The sequence below is a fragment of the Amblyomma maculatum genome, chromosome 2 (assembly GCF_055883805.1).
Source record: "Amblyomma maculatum isolate TAMU_Amacu chromosome 2, ASM5588380v1, whole genome shotgun sequence".
In the NCBI taxonomy this organism is placed as follows: domain Eukaryota; kingdom Metazoa; phylum Arthropoda; class Arachnida; order Ixodida; family Ixodidae; genus Amblyomma; species Amblyomma maculatum.
In genome coordinates this window covers 69,093,159-69,114,208 of record NC_139345.1, presented here as the reverse complement: position 1 = coordinate 69,114,208, position 21,050 = coordinate 69,093,159, and the positions used below count along the sequence as shown (strand labels likewise).

Here is a 21,050-nt window from a genome sequence, read left to right as displayed (position 1 = left end):
GTGTGAAACGCCCCGGGCGGTCCAGACGCCGTGTGCGCACTCGGAGGGCTGCCACAAGAGAATGGTGTCGCTCGGCCCGTAGGGGGAAAAAAAGAGGGCTGCCGCGAAGAAACGGCCGGCGGTGTCGGCGGTAGTGGTTATAAAAGCCGAGGAGTGGCCAACACGCGTTCCGATTCCGCTCGTCGGGCCCGTTCGCACCGGCAGGCTCCGCCCGGCGCCGCACGCTGCCCTCGCCGATGTCGAGGGAGGCCACGACGGCGGCGGTGCAGGAACCAAGCCGCACTTCACTCGTTGCGAGGCACCGCCGTCGAAGCCGTTCGGTCATGTATATGTGATCGCGCGAGCATGCACGTCACAGTATCGTGTTGTAGATGTCCTTCGCCCGACCTTCTTCGAGAAACTAATGTCTAGAGCGCGCTGCGCTCGAAAAGAAAAAAAAAGAAGAGGCGGGAGCGGGTAAGAAAAAGCGGGCTGGACATTTAAGTCTGACTTGGTTAAATGCCTGGTGTTTCGGGCAAAATGTACAAGACGGAGTGAAAATTGTGCACTCCCACTTTAAACTACCCACAAACAACCGAACGCAATGCACCAGCCGGTCTATCGAGAACGCCGTTGCGCAGGAGGAGGGACTCGATGGTGAGCGCGATGAGTCGTCGTAGGGGGCCTCGAAGAAAGAAGTAAAAACGGCCGGTGGCAACAGCGGCGTTGGGATACACAGTCTCGTTCACGTTTACCAGTGACCAAGCTTGCGCGAGGCGGTCGTGGTCGTCGCTGTGGTCGTCCTGTGGGAACAAAGCAGGTCGTCTCCCTGCAACGGGGCGGCTCCTTCGCCCGCGGGCGGGCGGCTGGCCCCGATCGGCGCTTATACTTAAAGACGGGTGGGCAGCCCAAGGGAAGCCAGTACGCACGAGCGCCTATACCGGAAGCCCCGAGTTGCTGCGCTGCTGCTGGTCCCACTGCTGCCCTTACCGCCGCTGCCGCTACTGCCGCCGACCGCGACGCAAGGCGCCATGATTGCTGTGAGTCGCCGCCTCGCCCTTACAAGCAGGCTTCCAGCGCGCTTGCGATCGTGTTGCATCGTCGCGTCGCATCGCTCGCCGAACAGTTCCGCTCTGGTCTCTCGGCTGCCAGGTTTTGTCAGATGACCAATGTCTTCTTCGTCTTTCACGCTTTTTTGACGCCATGTACCATATTGGCCACGGCAGCGGATATAACAGTGTGTTCCTGTGACACCGCCGAGGGGCATACCATAATAGTTTCTTAGCGCATCGTGGTGTTGCGTATGAGACCGCTACCTGTCCATATCGTCTATTTAGCTTGAACGTATTGCGTACTCCAGAAGCGGCCCGCCTTGTGCATGCTGCCAACCAGGGCGTTAATAATGGGATATTATTCATCGATTATTGTCCTGTCGGGCATTCGTATAATATCCAGAAATAAATTATGTCAATGTGCAGTCACCCAAATTCGTAACGTGAACGCACATAACACGCATCTAGTGGACCTCTGCGCAATCTATAACGCGAAGTGTCCAACGTGTACCTTTGAGGTTTCGAGAACGCAAAGTACGCGCGTCACGCATGGCGCACCGTCATCCGAAAGCTTCACCTACACAGGAACAAAAGTGAACTTCTGACTTTTCCTCGCCATGCATGCGGACGTTTCACCATCCTTGCTGAGAACATACAATGTGCAAATTCATTTTTTAATCACCCGCTGTCACAAACCCCCGCCTTTACGGCGAACAGAGGTGCGAGATCCCCTTTACGGTTACCCGTCGTCCTTCTATGAAATTTGAGGACACAGTTAAACGTTAGGCCTTGTTATCCCCTCTATTGGTTGTGCTGCGCCCCTTCATCAATGACGCGCACTCGCCGGTCTCTGCCCCGGAGTGATGTCGGAGCTAGTTCGGAGGAGCACGGGGATCCCGTAACTTCCGCTCCCCCATTCCGTAACTCTTGCGTCTAGGGAGGCTAAACAAGCTGAAGAGATGGACAATCTTCTCGAACAATACATTGCGGTCGCATAAAAATATCGTGGCGTCTCGAGTATAGTATGACCCAGAACCAAGGTTGAAACTGTTGACGGTTGTTAGCCAAAAAGTAAATTGCATATGCCTCGCCGAAGAGGCAGTCAACGGTCTCAATTGTTTTCTGACCGTAATATGATTCCACAAGGTAAGTTTTCATATGCCGAAACCTGTTCGGTTTAGATTTCGGCCAAAATAAATACATACTACAGTTGTGCTGATTGTCCAGTTTTGCTGTTAAGAGGGTTGGTGTGCTGTGAGTGAAAAAGCGACAGTGTATCTTTCTGCACGCCCCTGATATAAACCACTGCGATTACAGCCTGATTTTTGTTGCACTCGTACGTAGAGTAAGAAGCACGCGTTAGTAATATGGAACGGTGTATGCACATTAGCGAAACCTTCCCCGCGTTTAAAATAACAGTTACCGTCTGCTGCTAAGCACTATTGTCTCACGAAACACTGAAGGTATAATAAAGCGCGCGCCCATTTGATAAAGAGACCACCTTCTAACAAACAAGGATCCTTTCCTGCCTCCTTTTTAGGCGCTTGTGCTCGACTGCGAAATGACATTTTATTGTCGCCTGAAATAAAAACATGCGCTATCTTCACACTACGTTCAACTGCCCATTAGTTTCGCTGATACTCCCGTTTCAGAGCCACTATATTATGCGGCCTTTCGTTTTGTATGCTCAATAACACATAGTTGCTGTTTTTACCGCGCAGGCACTGGGCATTCTTCTCATCCTGTCCCATATGGGACCGCACGTCCTCGCCGGGGATGCTGCTCAAGGAAGCTCTGGCGGCGGTTCTTCAGCGGGTACTGTTGGCACCCAAGTATCGAATGCTCCCGTCTATAAGCTGGCCCAAGGGCTAGGACCCAGCTCTGCTCACGGCCAATCGGTCAAGGTACCGGCATCGGTCTTTGGAGGCCACGCCGCCGCTCAAGCTCCAACGGCAGGTCAGGCGCCCGGTGGCTACCCTGCAGGGGCCCACGGAGCCGGCCTTCCCTTGCACGCGACCGGTCTTCCTGCCGGTGGCTACGGCGTACCTCCCGGCTATGGTCACAACGTGGCCGCTGCCGGTGGACCAGGAGGCCCCGGAGCTGCGGGCTATGCTGGAGGCTTCCTTCCTCAACAGTATGCTGGGGCAGGCGGAGCTCAGCAAGTTGTGTCTGCAGGAGGACCCGTCCACGCTGGTCAGCCGGCGTATGCGGGTGCTGTGGGTCCGGCAGCAGCATTCGGACCTGCCCTGGGCGGATACCCCGGTGGCGGCCACGCCGGAGCCGTATATGGTGGGGCCGGACATGGTGGGGCCGGATATACTGGGGCGGGGTATGGTGGTGCCGGCGCAGGAGGGGCAGGACTACCTCTAGGTGGACCACAGGCCTATGGACTGCTAAGCCAGCTCTACGGAGGAGGGTATGGGGCTGCCCCCGGTGCTGCCATTTCCAACGTGGCACCTGCACACGGAGGCCACGCCGGAGGCTCAGGAGGCCCGATCTACGCTCTGCCTCAAGGTGGCGGCCACATCGCCGGAGGAGCCGTTCCCGGCGGAGCCTTCCCAGCCGGTGGTGCTTACATCGGCGCCGGTGGACAGGCGGCTGGCCACGCCCTGCCTGCCGGCTTCGCGCGTGGGGCTCCCTTCGGCCAGTACGGCGGTGGGCAGGTCGCTCAGTACCCACTGGGTCAAGGTGCTCCTTCAGGAATACCCCTTCACGCCCTCGGATACGGAGGTCAGGGGGCTGGCTACGGGGGCCCCCAGATAGTAGCCGGGCCCGGAGGGGCAGGTGGTCATGGATTTGCCGGTCCAGTCGGTGCAGCGCCGCGTTACCCAGGAGCCCACGCTGGAGGTCACCCTTATGCGCAAGCAGGGACCGCTGGTGCTTCTGCACAGGCCGGCGGCGGAAGCCAGTCTGCAGCCAGTCAACCCGGTCATGGTGTTACGTACGACCATGGGAAGCAGAAATCATCTAGATGAGGATGAAAGCCCTTAGCTTTGCTGAAGAAACAAAAGCTCGCACATTACAGACTGAGAATATACAGCCGGCGCGCTTACCGCACTGCGTTCAACGTTCGTATACGCGGTCTGAGCAGGAATAACCTTATTTTCCAGAACGCCGGCTTTGTCGTACTCGGCATCATCCTTCAACTAGTTGCCAGTCACTTTTTTTCACACCAATGAGCAGAGAGTAGCAATAAAATGCTGCTTTCAACACACCACAATAGAGCAGCGAAAGACATTACTCGCCTGAACCATTGCCTATTGTGTAGCATGTACGGCGGCTGCAAAGATTTTCGAAGCGATCGCCGCTTAAGTTGTGTACAATAAACACATTACTGTCACCAACCACTCTTTATTCTTTTCATTCGTGAAGCACTTTGCTCTGCCTTTCGAGAATGCTGGAGCAAGCGTGCAGAATGCAAATGGCATGATTGCGTGTTTGTATGTGCGTGCGTATGTACAAGTTTGCGCGCTCCTGTCTGCGCATGCGTGCGTGCGCGTAGTTGCGCAAATGCTATAGCATACATACGAGAGCGCTATTACAAATTCAGCCCGCACACTCGCCCGTTCGACGCAAGCGAGTGAAGCTCAAGGTACACACATGGTACACACGTCGCAGCCCTTCTTGCCTGCTTGCCTGCGAATCGGCGGTGTCAGCTGGCGCGCCACTAAACGAGCGTATGCGCAGAGAGAACTGGTGAGGCCCGCGACGCTTAGCGTCGTGTCAGCAGCACGCGGCACTATCCTAATGCATCCCAAGTTTGCCCGCAGAGCATGCGCGCGCCTATTGACGAGCCGCGGCGAACAAACTGGGACAACTCGTGCGGGCTCCATTGTCTCTAAGCGGCACGGTTTTGAACTTGGGGCTAAACAACCGCTTCGGGCGGCTGCTCTACGCCTGTGCACGCGTTCCCTCTTTCCTTCCACGTGAGGCGGGAGCACGATCGGAAGGAAGCCAGCGTCGTGAAAGGAGCGCAATAAACTTTTCTCCAACAAATCGACGAGTAGTTCGAAGCGGATCGTTCCTTGGAAGAGCGAAAGCCCGTCACGCGGCGCTCGTGCTGCCCGGGGCACGGATGAGGCTAAACACCCTCGGCCTTGCTGTATCGACGACGGCTTGCGCGCACACGCACGAACGATGTAGCGCCTGCGGAGAAAGACATTCGACGTGTGTAATGGCCTCGCGATAATGTTTGTCCCCTGGGCCAGCGAAGAAAGCTCACACGCGCTTTCTCTCTAGGACCGGCGCTCGGGGTAGAACGCGGTCATCCTGCGGATCTCGAAGCATGCGCCAGTAGACGTGATTTTCAATCTGCGTGTCGTCGAAAGCGACCGCAGTGTCAGCGCGAGGAAGCGACGACAGTACGGATTTTTTTTTTCTCGCTTTTTGCAACTGCACGGATCTAAGAGAATAGAGTATCACATACAGTTTTTTCTATTAGCCTGCCCTAAGCGTACTCTTACTGTCATAAAAAATAAGGAGTGACAGCAACTACGTACAAAGCAGAACATTCTCCTTTGAATCGAACCATACAAATACAAAAACTCACATAAAGCGTAATCGCTGCCTAAACGCGGACTAAAGACCTGCAAAATCAAGCGTGCACCAGAATGGAGCCTTTCTACCGAGAATCTATGTTGAAAAGCATTGGCTCATTTTAACTAACACATTGTGGTTTTTAACTGGGAGTAGTGTCTCTGTATGATTACTTATTCCAATGGTAGATGGCGAAAAGCACTGATGAATTATTACACGCATGCATGGGTTAATTCTGAAGGGATGATCTCAGCCTGTAGAATAAATAATGGCTGTGATAAAGCCTATGAAACTCAGAATGCTGAAAGCAACCTTTGCTGTTTCCACTTGCGACTGGTGCCACTTCTTCCGATTAGGACGGAAATCGGCAGGCCCATGGTTTAACTGTTATGTGGGTGGGCGCTAGCTCGGTGGTTTTAATCGATATTCAATATTTTGTCTAAACCGGGAGGGGGTCTTGGTGATTGGCATTGACTCTGGATACTCAGGTACTGTGTTTTACAAACGCGACCAGGTTTTATGCCTTGCGGATTCGGTAAAAAAAAAATATATATATTCGTGTTCAACTAACTAATGGCAGATGATGTACGTTCTAACAGTTTTCGAGAGATATAGCGGTTAAAGACATAGGTCTATAATTTGACTGCCCATTGGTTACATGACCGGTTAATAAACTTGCACTAAGCACGTGGAGGTAACAGGCACCGATGACACAAGTCACACTAGTGATAAGTGCAGGGCCATCCACAGAAACTTCAACTCTCTAACACTGTCTATAGCCCCATTTCTAAACACATTTTTGACCACAGGTGTAAAACAGATGCTTTCTGAAGTCATCGTATCTTTCCTAAACATAGTGAAACAACTTGATAGCGAGAGATCATTGTATTAAGCATAAGAGTCATGAGTGGAAAATCAAGCATTTTTCGCAAGGAAGATATCGGCACACAGCATTAAGTGAAAGCACGCCAGTTGTCTTGATAGTTTAATAAGGCTATAAACTTTAATACAGATTTAAAAATAGCTTTCAACGCTATTAGTGTTTACGTAATTTGGTGCAGGAAGCTCTCTAAAGCCTTTCAAGTTAGACTATTTAATCTTGTAGGCTTTCCTAAGCATAAAAATCACTGCCAATTGAAACCCTCTCAAACGGCAGTGTATACTTTTTCATTTCGTTTGTGTTCCACACGCACAAATACATGCTGCTTCCTTGTTATCAGCTGAGTTCTGGATAGAAATCTTCTTTAGTCCAGATCCGAAACGTTGCTATGTCTGCAGGCGCGTCGTTAGCACGTTTCACGTGCATTTGGAGTTAAAACATATCGCATTTATTATAAGAATATAGTCATGTTTAGGTTTTCCTACCTTGGCGACTCGTTCAATTCCCCCTATCTGGACGTCAAGGTTTCTTTACGCAAGATCACAGATTACCTTTCAGTACCCTTCCATTTTCCCCGTGACTCTTAAAAATACGCTTAACAACTAGACTGTTCCCTCATATTCTGCAGTTCAGGGCGTCAAGAACCAGTTTTACTTGTTCTAATAGCTTTGACTCCAGATACTTTAACTCATCGCGAAGGTCAACGAGTGAATAGTCCTAACTTGTGAAGTCCACACACGAGCCATCGGAAACATCATGGCGTTCCTTGCGAATCAATATTGATATAACTCTTTTTTCGGAGAGCCATTATACGTAGGCGACCCTTGACCTGACGTGCAACTGAGGCCCCTCGTAAGTTTAGTTGTAGCAATCCGCAATGCGAGCCAAACCAAGAACCAAGCCAAGGTGGAAAAGAAGAATACAATAAAAAAAGATGAAGTGGTCTTACCTTTGTGGCATTCCGATGCTGATCAAAGCCGATGGCAAGCTTTAAAGTATCTTTCTTTTTTTCTTTTTTTTTTGTGGACATTAGTCTGGCACTCTGCGCTTCTCATTAGGAACATCGCAAGAAGGAAATTAAATTAAATTGGTTCACAGGAACTGGTTTAATTTCAAGAATGCTACAAAAAGACCCACTTCATTTGATTAGCTGATGATGAGGCAGGATTTGGATCAACCGGTCTAGTGATCCCGCAGTACACGGAGAGCTAACTAATCACCTTCCTTGCTTTTTTTCTCCCTTTCCGAAAACATGTTCGTCATCTCCGCTCGGCCAATGCAACCAAAAAAAAAAAACAAAAACAAATAAGTGCCGATATTTAAAAGTATGAAGTTAAATGCTATGTGCAACTCTATCATGCCGATTTATTCTCTTGACAAAATAAGAAGCACTCATTTGGTCTTTACAACCAATGATGCTGGTCGATATGTTGCACTGCACACGTGAGAAGTGATTAATAAATTTTACGCCCCATAGAGGCACTGGGCGCGGTGGGGTTCGCTGAAATGGTGAGCTGGACATCAATGTTCTCCACCGGAATTTCTTCGCGTGCAATCAAATTTCAATACAGCGGCGACTTTACATTGGCTGACTGCAGAAGCGCCATTGCCGTCCTGACACCGGCCACCTTCGCACAGGTGATGAATGAGAAGACGTTTCACTGCCAGTGTGACAGAAGATTTCCTGCTTCTTGTTCCACCTTTCACCTTACATGCGAAGGCCCTGGCTGCTATAAATTATTCAGGAAACATGTATTTTGTAATGGATTAACGCAGTTTTCAGCTTCGTACTTGCATTTATAGTTTTTATTCCTGATTGTGCTCAAAATCTGAAAGTCAACTATGAGGTGAATCTTAATTAACCTTGTCGTTCCGGACAGAACATTTAGCGCAAAAAAAAAAAAAAGCCTTTTTTTTTAACTACCCAGTGCGTTTTCAATAGCCTAACGAAAGTCTCGATTCTGGCTTTCTCGATTCCACTGCAGCGTAAGGGAGTTCTCCTGTAAGCTGCCTTCCTCGCTGTTTGGGGATGTTTCACGGGGCACGTTTGGTGAGGGCAGCCTATTTTACGTTCTCTGCTAGGATTGAGGATGTCGCTGTTAATTGAGGATATATACATCCTAAATACCTAAAAAGCAGGAAGTTGGATAGCCGTCGCAGCAACATCGGACGTTGGACCGGACGTAGCACCGTTTGCTAAAGCACCTGACGCGGCACGCACGAGCTCGTTAGTTCAGATCCCTCTGGCGGTATGCCGTTTTCTTTCCTTCTACTTAATGAACATCGAGAGAAAAAAATGCGCTACCAGTTTCTGGCTCATGGAAACAACAATAATTACATTCCTACATTCTTTCCGCGTCTGTTGGCTTTGATGATATGCCTCTTACTCGCTTTGGCAAGGCGTACAAATATATGCGTCCGATATGTCTAAATAATAGTGAAAATTTTTTGAGGAGTCCTTGAGAATAAAGATCAGCTATGCTTGCGTTGAATGAGCGAGTTTATTCTACGGGGTCGTTTTGAAATGTCGCTTATTACCGTTAGCTCTAAACGAAGTATCCGGCGCCGTGGGGTCGACAGCACGACCACAATTATTACAAGTTAAATTCTCACACCAAGTAACGTGATACAATTTTGCCGGTATTGTGTCCCTGTCACTTTACGAACCTCAGTAAATGCGTGTAAAGTTTTTGTTTAGAAAGTGAGAGCCCTGGTTGTGTTTTAGTGGCGACAGCGTATAGCCTTGAGCTGAAGTACTAAGGAACGAATGCAGGCCACGCCAGCCCCGTTTGATAGGAGGACGGGCAAAGGGGAGGGGGGGGGGGGGGGGGGGGGGGGTAGAGTACACGAAAGCACCTGCACGCTGTTTGATGTCATCGAACGGTTGGTCGCCCCTGTCAATTAATCCAGAGCCTAGGCTCACATTTGAACAATTTAACCGCACGTATTACAATTACAAAGTATGTTACGCATTCTCTGTTACCGGACGCAAAAATATGACGACTGCGAAGAAGGTGACACTCGTCACAAGCGCTCAGCTCATTACGAAACGAGCGTTTATTAGAGAAAAGAAAATCTGCTCGTGGGCATCGCAACTTTTGGGTGGTTATCTTACCACGCCCACGTAATGGCTGGAGGTTCACGGCATCGTAACATCTGTCGGCTCATTATTCAGAGAAAATCTGAAGGGTTGGCGCTTTGTATTTAAAAAGAAGCCGCCTGTGTAGTTTTGACCACAGATGTCCGAAGCGCTCAAAAGATGTGGTGCGAAGCAAAAATAATATAATTTTATCCGAGATTATTGGCAGTTGGTAAGCAGCCAGCGCTTCTGCTGTTCATAGGTCGATTAGGCTCACCTCGAGCGTGAGCTGCGTCAGTGAAAGCTAATTACTGCTTTAGAATTTCGCTTTAGTTCCTGAGCAAAAAACCCAGCGAGAGATGCAGACAAGTTTGATCTAACCTGTACATCGTACTAGCTATGATAAGCGGAAATAACGGCTGCGCATAGGCGTTATTTAGAGCTAAGAAGTGAAATGGGTAATTAACAAAGTAACCTGAAAAAGTGGACATGCCAACTTTTTCACTGTAACATCCTTTGGTTCCATCGATTAACAAATTATACTTACAGTCTAGAAAGCGAATGTTCCATAGCGGTACTCTGGCGGATAAGATAAGGAGAAGGATGCGAAAACCCGACTGGATAGCCCAGGATCCAAGAACTATGATGCTGCTTATGTAACGTTCTCGACGAGTGTTTTTATTTTTTTTTTTTCATTTTTTTAGGGGTTACCTATAGGTGCAGCTACTAGATCGACTGCATTCGAAGCCAAGAGCACGTGAAAGTCGGTCTTTTTTACTACGGTTGATCTTTCTTAAAGCAAGCAACACAATTTTCCTATGACAACAAGCAATTCCGAAATGGAGAAAATGGAAACGCCATGTCAAAGAGACGAGGGGTACAACGTGCTCGCGTTTTTATAAAATTCCTCCGCCTATTTAAAGACTAGACGCGGAGCTGCTGCTTTAAAGAGTCTTTATCATTTCTCCTTGTCCAATCTGAATGATACCCTCCAAAAGCCTAGGGTAATCAATAGCGGCTAGTTTTATAGCGTGAACATAATACTCTGAGAGAAAACCTAATTCTGATTCATATTTTGGCGGCGCAAAGTAATACCCATTGTGGACAATCCTAATGCTGCGCTCATTGCAAAAACCGATATTGATTTCATTTTTTTGCTTGAACAGCAAGCATATGTAGGGCTTCCACTCCATGCTGCGAACTTCCTGTCTTTTTTAATTAGTATTCTTTCTCTCTTTCCTTTCGTTACACGGTTTTGCCCTGCTGGAGAAACGTCCCCGCAGAGACGCGGAGTTACAACAGTGCCCCACCATTCATTCCCCAAAAACGACGAGTTTAATGAACACGACATCAGCAGCTTCCCCTACTCCCTAGAGAAACACGAATGGCGCCGAAAAGACCGATAATATAAGCGCCAAGGGTTAAAACAGTGAAGTTTCTCAACTTTTCCTCCCCGCTTACCAGATGCCTAATGTGCTAAGGGAAAAGGGAGGCGGCAGTTCGCTTAAGGCTCCACTCATAAATTCAGTTCTCTGATTCTTCTTTATTTCCTGCAATCCCTGATGATTTCCCGATTACAACACAACGCACTAGGGAGGAGGCCGAACGAAGACTTATGAGCGCGAATTCGAAGCCCTTTCATAAACCTCATCGAGAACGAATCCTTCATCTGTCTAGACCGTCTGTTGCGGCCCCGCTAGCTAACATTGCTTCATTCAAATCCCAGTGATGTACGACGCCTTTACCCAGTGGTGTTCGGTCTTTCCTTTTATTTCATATTCGTTCTTGTAGCTCTAAAAAAAGAAAAGGTAACAGGATCAGAAAACCGGGCTGCCACTTGACGGCAGATCCTTTATACACACAAAGCTGTCATGTATCATCGCGTAACAGTAGCGGCCACCGACATGAATAGCGCTCTTTCTCCTTTTTCCATTGTTGCAACAACGTCACCGCTTACTGGCGGCGCTGGTCGCACTTCGGTGGAGTCTCGAAACGTTCAGAGACAACAGTACATCGGGCAGAGCTCACCGCGCTAAAACATGCATGCGTTGCGATATCGATTACTGTGGCGCAAGCTTCGTCTAACGAGAAGAAATATATCTTTGAGAGAGAAATATATTTTGTGTGTGTGTGTGTGTGTGTGTGTGTGTGTGTGTGTGTGTGTGTGTGTGTGTGTGTGTGTGTGTGTGTGTGTGTGTGTGTGTGTGTGTGTGTGTGTGTGTGTGTGTGTGTGTGTGTGTGTGTGTGTGTGTGTGTGTGTGTGTGTGTGTGTGTGTGTGTGTGTGTGTGTGTGTGTGTGTGTGTGTGTGTGTGTGTGTGTGTGTGTGTGTGTGTGTGTGTGTGTGTGTGTGTGTGTGTGTGTGTGTGTGTGTGTGTGTGTGTGTGTGTGTGTGTGTGTGTGTGTGTGTGTGTGTGTGTGTGTGTGTGTGTGTGTGTGTGTGTGTGTGTGTGTGTGTGTGTGTGTGTGTGTGTGTGTGTGTGTGTGTGTGTGTGTGTGTGTGTGTGTGTGTGTGTGTGTGTGTGTGTGTGTGTGTGTGTGTGTGTGTGTGTGTGTGTGTGTGTGTGTGTGTGTGTGTTTTAGAGGGGGAGGGGGGGGGAGCATTTGCGCTCGAAAGCAATCGCTGCAGACAAGGAAAATGTGCCAATTTTATCTAAGATCAACCCTTCGGCATTCTTACAGGTTGGTGGTTACTGCCTTACCGACTATCCTCCACTACCCGCTTCTGCGTTCAAAAGTTCGTGCTCGTAAATCTGTAATAACTCACCGAAGGCGCGGCGAGCTTCTTTCATTTGTTCCCCTTAAGATGAAAGTAAGCTCAACTTTGCCCTGTATGACTTTCTACGTTATTGTTTACTTAATTACTGATCCTGAAACTAAAAGCTTTCACATTTACTATTATGTTTATAGTCGGAATCAATTTTTAATTTATTCACAAAGTGACGGTCACGATAGCTTTCCCTTGCCTGGCCTGAGCAAACAATAAATACTAACACACTGTAGCTCAACACGCCTTAGTAGCGGCCGTTTTGTAATGACTGCCTGTGAAAAACGGCTTGCGGCAGCAATTTTGTAGCTACAAGACGAGTTTCGTTTCGAATCTCAGTGTGCCCAGGGTCAAAATAGAGCAATTATGGGCTTACTACTCAGGGCGGAAGAGAGTGAAGTAGAACGCTTGGCGAAATTATCCTTATTCTTTCCTTTCGTACATGCACGCATTCTCGCTATAGCAAGAAGTTTGGGAACTGTCTGCTCCAAAAAGCAATGCTATAAACAACACAAGTTCTAGATTTACGTTGAGGTTTTCATTTTTTTTTTTTTGTGCTAAAGCGCTACTGCCCGACCGACTGTGGTGTCAACACATTCCAGTACATCAAGCAATTTCTCACGGATCGTCAATCCTACATTCGCATCCAAGATAATGAGCATGGTCCTTACCTACTCGGCACGCGGGGAACCCTCCAAGGCGCAGTACTTTCCCTGCTGCTCAATTTGGCTATGATGCACCTGCCTGCTCAGCTCGATGGTGTCACTGGTGTGCAGCACGCCCTGTATGCCGATGACATCACCCTGTGGGCCACGCAAGGCAGTATCGGGGACATTGAAACCAGCCTGCAAACAGCGGCGACGATAGTAGACCGCTACGCCCGCCGCTGTGGTCTTCAGTGTTCCCCACAAAAATCACAATTTGTGCACCTCCGCCCCTCGCGAAAGTGCACAACTCAAATCACTCTTTCTTTAGACAGTGGTCCCATACACGAAGCTGACGAGATACGGGTAATCGGACTCTACATACACAAACACAGACGGTCAGACATTACATTGGCCAAACTCCGTAAGGTGGGGGAACAGGTGGGCCGCATGGTCCACCGGGTTTCAAACAAACGCGGGGGGTTGCGAAGTAAGGATGCCTTGCGGCTGGCAAACGCCTTCGTGACCAGTCGGATTCTATATTCGACACCTTATCTCCACCTACGGAAACAAGAGGAGGATGCCCTTGAGGTTATCCTTCGCAAAATTGTCAAGCGTGCCCTGGACCTCCCCATCACTACTTCAAACAGCCGTCTTATGGCCCTTGGGGGGGTGAATACTTTCCGGGAGCTCCGGGAGGCCCACCTTACAAATCAGTACACGCGTTTGTCGCAAACGGAGTCGGGTCGCCGCCTTCTTGCTCAACTCCATATCCAACACACCACACTCACGGAAGACAGGTTTCGCATCCTAGGATTGTAGAGACGCGCCCTCTGCGTGCGACCTCTGCCAGCGAATATGTCACACGAAGATCATAATGGTCGACGCCTGGCACGAGCGGAAGCCCTAGCCCGACATTATGGCAACAAAACAAGTGTATACTACGTGGACGCCTCCGGCCCTCACCACGGGGGATGGTACACGGCCGCTGTAGTTCACAACAGCAAAACGGCTAACGGTCTCACGTTCAGAGCCCACAGTACAACACACGCAGAAGAGTTGGCGATTGCTCTCGCGGCCTCTCATTCCGACTCAAAATACATAATTACCGACTCGCGAGGAGCCTGTCGGAACGTCAGACAAGGCTGGACTCCCTTACTAGCCTATGAAATTTACTTAAATTGCATACGGGATATGGACCCCGCACACCGCTACCATATATGGGCCCCTGCTAATCAGCATTTGGCAGGAAACGAGGCAGCAGACGCAGCCGCCCGTGCGCTCTCTCACCGGGCTGTTTTCTCCTCCCTACCCGATCAGGAACCCGATTTTAATCCGGCCTACACCTTCAAAGATATCACGACGTACTATCAAAATTATCATCGCCTTTACCCAGCCCATGTAAAGGTCTCAAAAAGGCGGATGAGCGGCTCCTTCTCCGCCTTTTCACCAATACATTGCTGTGCCCGGCAGCCCTAAAACATTTTGACCCCTCCTTTAGTGGCAGCTGCCGACACTGTGGAGCAGTGTCTTCTGACAACTATCACTTGGTGTGGGCCTGCCCCTCCAACCCGGCTATTCCCCCCATCCCCAACCCAACCCGGGAGAACTGGGAGGCGGTCCTGCTCGGCTGCCACGACTTACAGGCCCAACAAGCCTTAGTCGGACGTGCCCGAGCGGCGGCAACCGCCACTGGAGTCCCCAACTAGGGACCTCCACCTAGTGCTTGTAAGGACCGGTCCCTTATGGGCCGATCCAAACATCCTTGTGTAAATAAATGTTCTTACCACCACCACCTACTGCCCGAGGGGCTAAATTCGAACTCGGGCTTCTGCGTTCTTCTTCCTTGAAGTAATCTTGTCAGGCCAGCATAGCAACAAAAAAGGAAGCGGTCGGAGCGGATTGGACCCCAAGTATTTATCGTCGGAAGAGAGTGCGAACCTTTTAGCAACTGCCCCAGCCGACCACCCTGCATGTTCCCTTGCCATTCCTTCGTCTTACGCATTGCATGTCGTGGTCTTCAGCAACTTTTAGTTTGGTTTGGTTTGGTTTGGTTTGTGGGGTTTAACGTTCCAAAGCGACTCAGGCTATGAAAGACGCCGTAATGAAGGACTCCAGAAATTTCGTCCACCTGGGGTTCTTTAACGTGCACAGACATCGCACAGCACACGGGCGCCCATGCTTTGCGCCTTCATCGAAAGGCAGCCGCCGAAGCCGGGATTCGATCCCGTATCCTTGGACGCAGCAGTCGAGCGCCCAAACCACTGCACGCTTGCAGCGGGGCTTGTCAGTTTCTAAACACAAATAGAAACCGTGCGGCGATCGACAATGTAAAACACATACTTTCGCACGCTTACCTGGTTTAACTACTTTACAACACTACAAGTCTTTCTTTATTTTTTATTTTTAGACTTCTAGCGCTTGTTCTATGTCCCCAAGTTCAAGAACAACAGCCAGCCTTGGTGACGGTTTCTCTGTTTCGCCCTTTGGCGGGTAGGGAGAGGAAGTATTTCCATTAATGGCCCTTGCGTAAACAGGTCTCACGACCTGACTATTTCCGTTTCCTTTTATTTTTCTCCTATTATGCACACCATCATTCTTTCGACGTTTATCTGCGGTGCTTTTTTGTTTTGTTTTCGCACTGTTGCTTCTCTTGTCACAAAACAGTTGTTAGTGATGTGCGAATAAACATATTCCTGAAACATTCGCTCTACCACAGCGAGAGTCATACGGCTTATTTCCTTTTAAATTTTACGCCTTTTCCGCAGAATTATTTCGTTAGTTTTAACCTCTTGCGAATGCTCCCCGCTGCATGAGTCGCGATCGTTATTCGACATTCTCCACCATACCGTTAGCCAGGAGTTATTCGGCGTCGGTCAACGTAACTTGCCTAAACTATCATCATCTATATCATTTTATTTGTCATCGCTTTACGCAGTAGCATGAACAAATGACTGCGAAGCATCCAGCGCGACATACATTGACCATTTGAAATTAGAACGCTTTCTAACTCGCAAAAAAAAAAAAAAAATCGGAAGCACTTTGCTCCTTGCAGCACCACAAAAATAGAGGCAATTCCCAACCCTAGCTTTCAGCAGCTTTTCAAGTTTCCAGGAGCATCGCGTTAGAGATCATTAACATCCGGTGGAGGTAGCTTAGACATCTCTTACGGGAGCATCTTAAACGTCCTCTACAAGGTCCTCCAGCGTCCACGCCCGTCCCCGCGCTCTTGCCGGAGGTCGACGCACACCGTCCACTCTCCAACACTTGGGAGCGTGCCCAGTTAGGGCACCAGGAAATGAAGGTGGTTCGATACGCGTCTCAGAGCAGCCGTACCGCGCTCGCAAAAAGGGGCGCCTGAGATCCTGAAAATCGCCCCGAAACCAAAAACAAAGAAACAGGAGACAAAGAGCGCGCCGTCCTTCCAAGGCTGAACGCTGCCCGCCGATCGCGAGTTCGCACGCGCGACACCAGCTGCGCGGTAGTGACGGCGGCCGGGCAAGCGTGTCAAGAACAACCGTTACCTAATCGGGCGATAGATCCGAGTGCAGCCCGCGCTTGCGAGAAGGGAGGCGAGGAGCCGCCTCTCCCCTCCGGGCGGTCCGGCGCGCCATCGAAAGCGAACGGCGGCGCCGGCGCCTATCTGATGAACGGGAACCCAACGGGAGCGGCACACGCCCAACACTACCACGGCAGCGGCCGAAACGCATTCCGCGGTCAAGCGGCGAGGGCTCCTGCCGCCGGTATGGACGACGGCGGCCTAGGTCGCACCAGCAGACCACGGCCTCTCCACCTGGACGGGCTCCCCTTCCCCGCATCTTCTCGCACTCTCCGCCGAAGCAACGTCATTGTTCGGGCCACTATATAAGCGACCTGCCGTCACTGGGGAAGTCGCAGTCTACTGACAATCAGCAGCAGCATCACCATGAACGCCGTAAGTAACGCCGCGAATGGGCAGCTACAGCACGCAGCGTCTCTGAAGAACGCGGGGTCGCGTCAACCGTTACCCACCGTGGGACTGTGCGGCGCTGGTTTGGACTAAGCACACCGGAGAACTCGGATAGCCGCACAAAATGGTACCCCCCATAGAGCTTATTTCGACGTCGCCTCCGGTGGGCTTTTCTCCAACGAAGCACCATTAAGCGTAACTTAAGTTCTTCCGAGTCACCTGCAAAGATGAGGATAGTTTTGCATCGCGGAGCTCGATTCAGGACAGCTGGCAGCAGAGCATTAGTGTAAACGAACGAGAAAGCGAGTAGCGGTCCCTTTCCTACCCGCGGCCGCAGCGCGTTATTCTTACCAGCACTTGATTTTATTAGCTTTCACTGTTGTGGACGAGATCTCCGGTCGGCATCTGCTTCCGCTTGCCAGCCGTCCTCAATGACGCTAAGCGGCGCGCCCGCCGTCCCAGTGGTTGTCATGTAATTACCGCCTTCCAGCGATCCACTTCGAGGGCACGCTTCCGTTTGGGACCGCCGCTTTCGTCTGTTATTGTTTCTTCTTTTTATTTTAACTCCGAGCTCTCTCTCACCCACACCCGGGGGCGCATACTGGTGCAACAAGATTAGCCTCGAAATCAGGACGCATCGGTCGTTTGGCGAGATGGCGGACGCAGTCGCCAGTGCCTAGCTGGAGACCCCTTGGCGCCTTCCTTAAAGAGATTTTCTTTCGCGGCGCTGACGCAATCATTACGAGCTGCTCGATCCCTTCTTCCTCGTATTCTCAAGAGGAATATGCATCCCACGGCATTTCATTGCATCGAATGCGGGATCAGCAGGATGGCTTCTTCCGTATACAACTGAATGGAAAAAGAACCAAAAGTAATTAGCCGCAAAAAAAGGTGTGAAGCTAAAACAACTGCAGTGTAAGTGCCAGCAAACAATCTACCCACACTTTACGGAAAGTAACAGTGCCAATCCAGCCTAAGCGAAAGTGAAGTAAAACAGCATTGGAGAAACCGTGAGAACGAATCATAAGAATGGTGTTAACTTCAGGTCCTTACACCACCTTGCGCACGTAACGCCGTAAGCATGGGTTCTAATGTCATTGCCATTTTTTGCATAATCTAGTTGGCACAACTCGTGAAACTTACTAATAACTAAACGAAAATATGAAACTACAGTGTGCGCTTTACATTAACGCATGGACAAGTCATGCATGGTTCCTTCGGGTTATCTCGCACAGCTCACCGCCGTCCTTGTTCTCGCCGTCGCCTACTCCGCCAACGCCGGCTTTGTCGGCGGTTATGGCGGCTATGGCCTCGGCTACGGAGGCTACGGAGGCTACGGTGGCTACGGCGGCTACGGCGGCTACGGCCTCGGCTACGGCCACGCTGTCGCTGCCGCCCCCGTGGCTGTTCATGCTGCTCCCGTCGCCAAGGCTGTCGTGCCCGCCCAGGTGACCAGCGCTGTGACCTACAGGAGCGACGTCTACGCCCCTCGTTACGCTAAGGTGAGAACACGTAGGGTAAAGATTGCCAGCAGAGCTACCCTGTAAACCCCAGTCTGCAACGTTCTATGTGGAAGACAATTCTCTAGGACAAGCGATAAAGCTTCCACGCATTTTAAAGCAGAGAAACGGTACTAATATACGCAAAGCATCTGCCCAACAAAGGCAACAGAATTATTGCGTTACGTTAGTCAGACTAAGCAGTCAGGTAATACTACCAGCCACCCATACTACCAGTAATTCACGTCAAGAATTAGGTGCTAGATATACAAAAGGGGATTTTTATAACCACGTAGAACAAGCAGTCGCTATATTCCAGTTTTATTGCTCGCGTTAATGCGTGCTGTACCTTTTTCTAGACAACAAAAAAATGCTTCTCTTTGTCTCATCGCAGGTCGTTGCTGCTGCTCCCGCTGTCGCCCACGTTGCCGCTCCCGTCGCTGTCGCCGCCCCCGCCGTTGCTGTCGGCTACGGACACGCCGGATACGGTCTCGGTGGCTACGGACTCGGTCTCGGCTATGGTTACGGCCACGGCTACGGCCACGGCTACGGACTCGGTCTCGGATATGGCTTCGCCGGCAAGCACTACGGTTAAGCGCCCTAGTCCCTTTAATTAGATCACTACAACAAGTTCAAAAGTATGACTCTAGGCGACCTGTACTGCCCGCAGGCTCAATAAACATTCGGGCGGATCACCATCACGCCCTTGGGCACACAGCAATGCGTGCTTCGTCCTTTCTTTTGGTGAACCATCACCTTGCATGACCATGAGTTTCGGTAACTTGCTCAGCAGCTCCGCAACGGTTGCAAACCGAACATCTGGATGCTGAAAAGTAATGAGGCCCTGGAATCGGAACAAAACATTGCATCTAAATCTTCATGGCCGAGAGTTCAACGAATAAAACAAAAGGCGAAAACGCCAGCCAAGAGCTTAAATTGCTAGGAGAGTATGCGCAGCTGTTCGCAGTCAGCTCGACTTCTTTATAATAGGGTGAGGTGAGACTCGATTTGCGAATGTGTCCGGCGTTAAGTATCGTCGGCCAGCGCCGGGGCCTCAGCTCTACACTGCGTCCTTGGGTGATGCAAAGTGTAAGTGGCTAATATGCATCAATAATAAATTAGCAAAGCATCGCTTGTGCTCCCCTGGCAACGAAGGACGAATGAAATGAGGCCAAGAAATCTCGAGCATTTTGAGGCCGCATTTCTGAGCCACGCCTCATGGCCCATGCAGTTACCAGAAGCAAAAAGAGCCTGTGGGCGGAACCGCATCGTACAAAGCAAGCTGGCGGTGCGGGGCTGGCAGCGACTTTATTCACGGCTCTCGTGCAGGATTGCAAACCGTGGGCTTGATCTGAATGCACCTTGAGCGATTATGCTTGGTTGCTGACTGGAAATTGGATTGTAAATTGGAGCCGTCTTCGTAGGGTGAGCAATTGGCTTTTAAAGCGTATCTCAAGGCACCTTTCGCTTCCTCGGACACGAGAAAGAAATCCTTGAGAGCAAGAACGCTCACATTGCCTACAATATCCCGATTGCCTCACGTTCAACAGTGACACACGAGATCGAAAAATTAATAGGCAACAATATGAAGCGGGAAACGGGGTTTCTGACAACACTTCATGGTCGGGTGAAAAGTCGGGGTTTTCGTTCATTTAGTGTATTTGAATTCTGCATTAGGAGGAGCTACAGAAAAAAAAGTGAATTAACCTGATCCCATAGACGCAATATTCAAGGTTACTGTTGTACAAGGATGTTTATGTAGAAGCTCACAAAACCCGGCTATGCACTGCACAAGTCAGAAAAAATGCGTTTCTTTCTATTCTAATACAAAAAAGAGACGTAAGTTCACCTGTAGACAAAATGAGACACCGGAATGTACCAGAACATGTGTGCCTGCCTCCGCACTGCGCATGAGACGTGTATCGGTAGCTTTTGCGAAACTTCCCAGGCCGCACACCCTTGGCCAAGCGTAATGAAAAGTGTGCGCTAGAAGAGACTATTAATTTGTCCCTGCGAGCTTGTGATCGATGGGGGAATTCTTGCGAAAGAACATTAATAGCGAAACTAGGCGATCAGCAATAATGGCGGCATCGCCTGCGGGCACACGCTCAGCCCAATCATGGGCTCATTGGTCCAAAAATATTTGCTACGTATGGTACCTATGCCACATTTTTGTATCACTATCATGATGATTTAGATCCAGTAAGTGTTTTTCCTTGCGCTGCATTAACTCACGTAGAAGTTTCAATGAAAATTTTAATGTAAAAGTACCAAAACAATTCTGAAATATCCAGACTTAATTAATGGCTTTGCTCAGGCTTGAAACACTTGTTCTAGCTCCTTTCTTAAATCCTGCGTTCAAGGTGCTTCGATGTGTGCTGTCAGAACTGAAACATTTCTCAGGGGCTGAGAATAAAAGTATGAATCCGGCATGTCACAGTCAGCTCCATATCAGAAAACGTAAAGTCCTTACAATGCACTGTGATGGCACTTTCAGTGTAGCTGCAAGATGGATGTCGAAGAAGTAATGCGTTCCATGAATTAGTGGTTATATGATCATTTGATTATATTGAAATCGGAGTACTCGTGGCCACAGCGCGGTTGGTGACGCTATGTGATGTCATTTTGTGTCTGCACACCAGTGACCACTGTGCGACAACCGTTTAA

General features: G+C 49.8%; 2 protein-coding genes across 2 annotated transcripts; both read left to right on the top strand.

The window, feature by feature from the left end:
* The first annotated feature begins 923 nt into the window (after positions 1 to 923).
* On the top strand, positions 924 to 4,367 carry LOC146198934 (uncharacterized). Its single transcript, XM_084592675.1, has 2 exons — positions 924 to 1,019; positions 2,753 to 4,367. Exons 1-2 carry the CDS (start codon positions 1,011 to 1,013, stop codon positions 4,004 to 4,006), a joined length of 1,263 nt encoding a protein of 420 aa, XP_084448801.1. The 5' UTR covers positions 924 to 1,010; the 3' UTR covers positions 4,007 to 4,367.
* A 12,387-nt stretch (positions 4,368 to 16,754) lies between these two features.
* On the top strand, positions 16,755 to 19,100 carry LOC146198933 (uncharacterized). Its single transcript, XM_084592674.1, has 3 exons — positions 16,755 to 16,869; positions 18,120 to 18,386; positions 18,778 to 19,100. Exons 1-3 carry the CDS (start codon positions 16,861 to 16,863, stop codon positions 18,976 to 18,978), a joined length of 477 nt encoding a protein of 158 aa, XP_084448800.1. The 5' UTR covers positions 16,755 to 16,860; the 3' UTR covers positions 18,979 to 19,100.
* Positions 19,101 to 21,050: the final 1,950 nt, after the last annotated feature.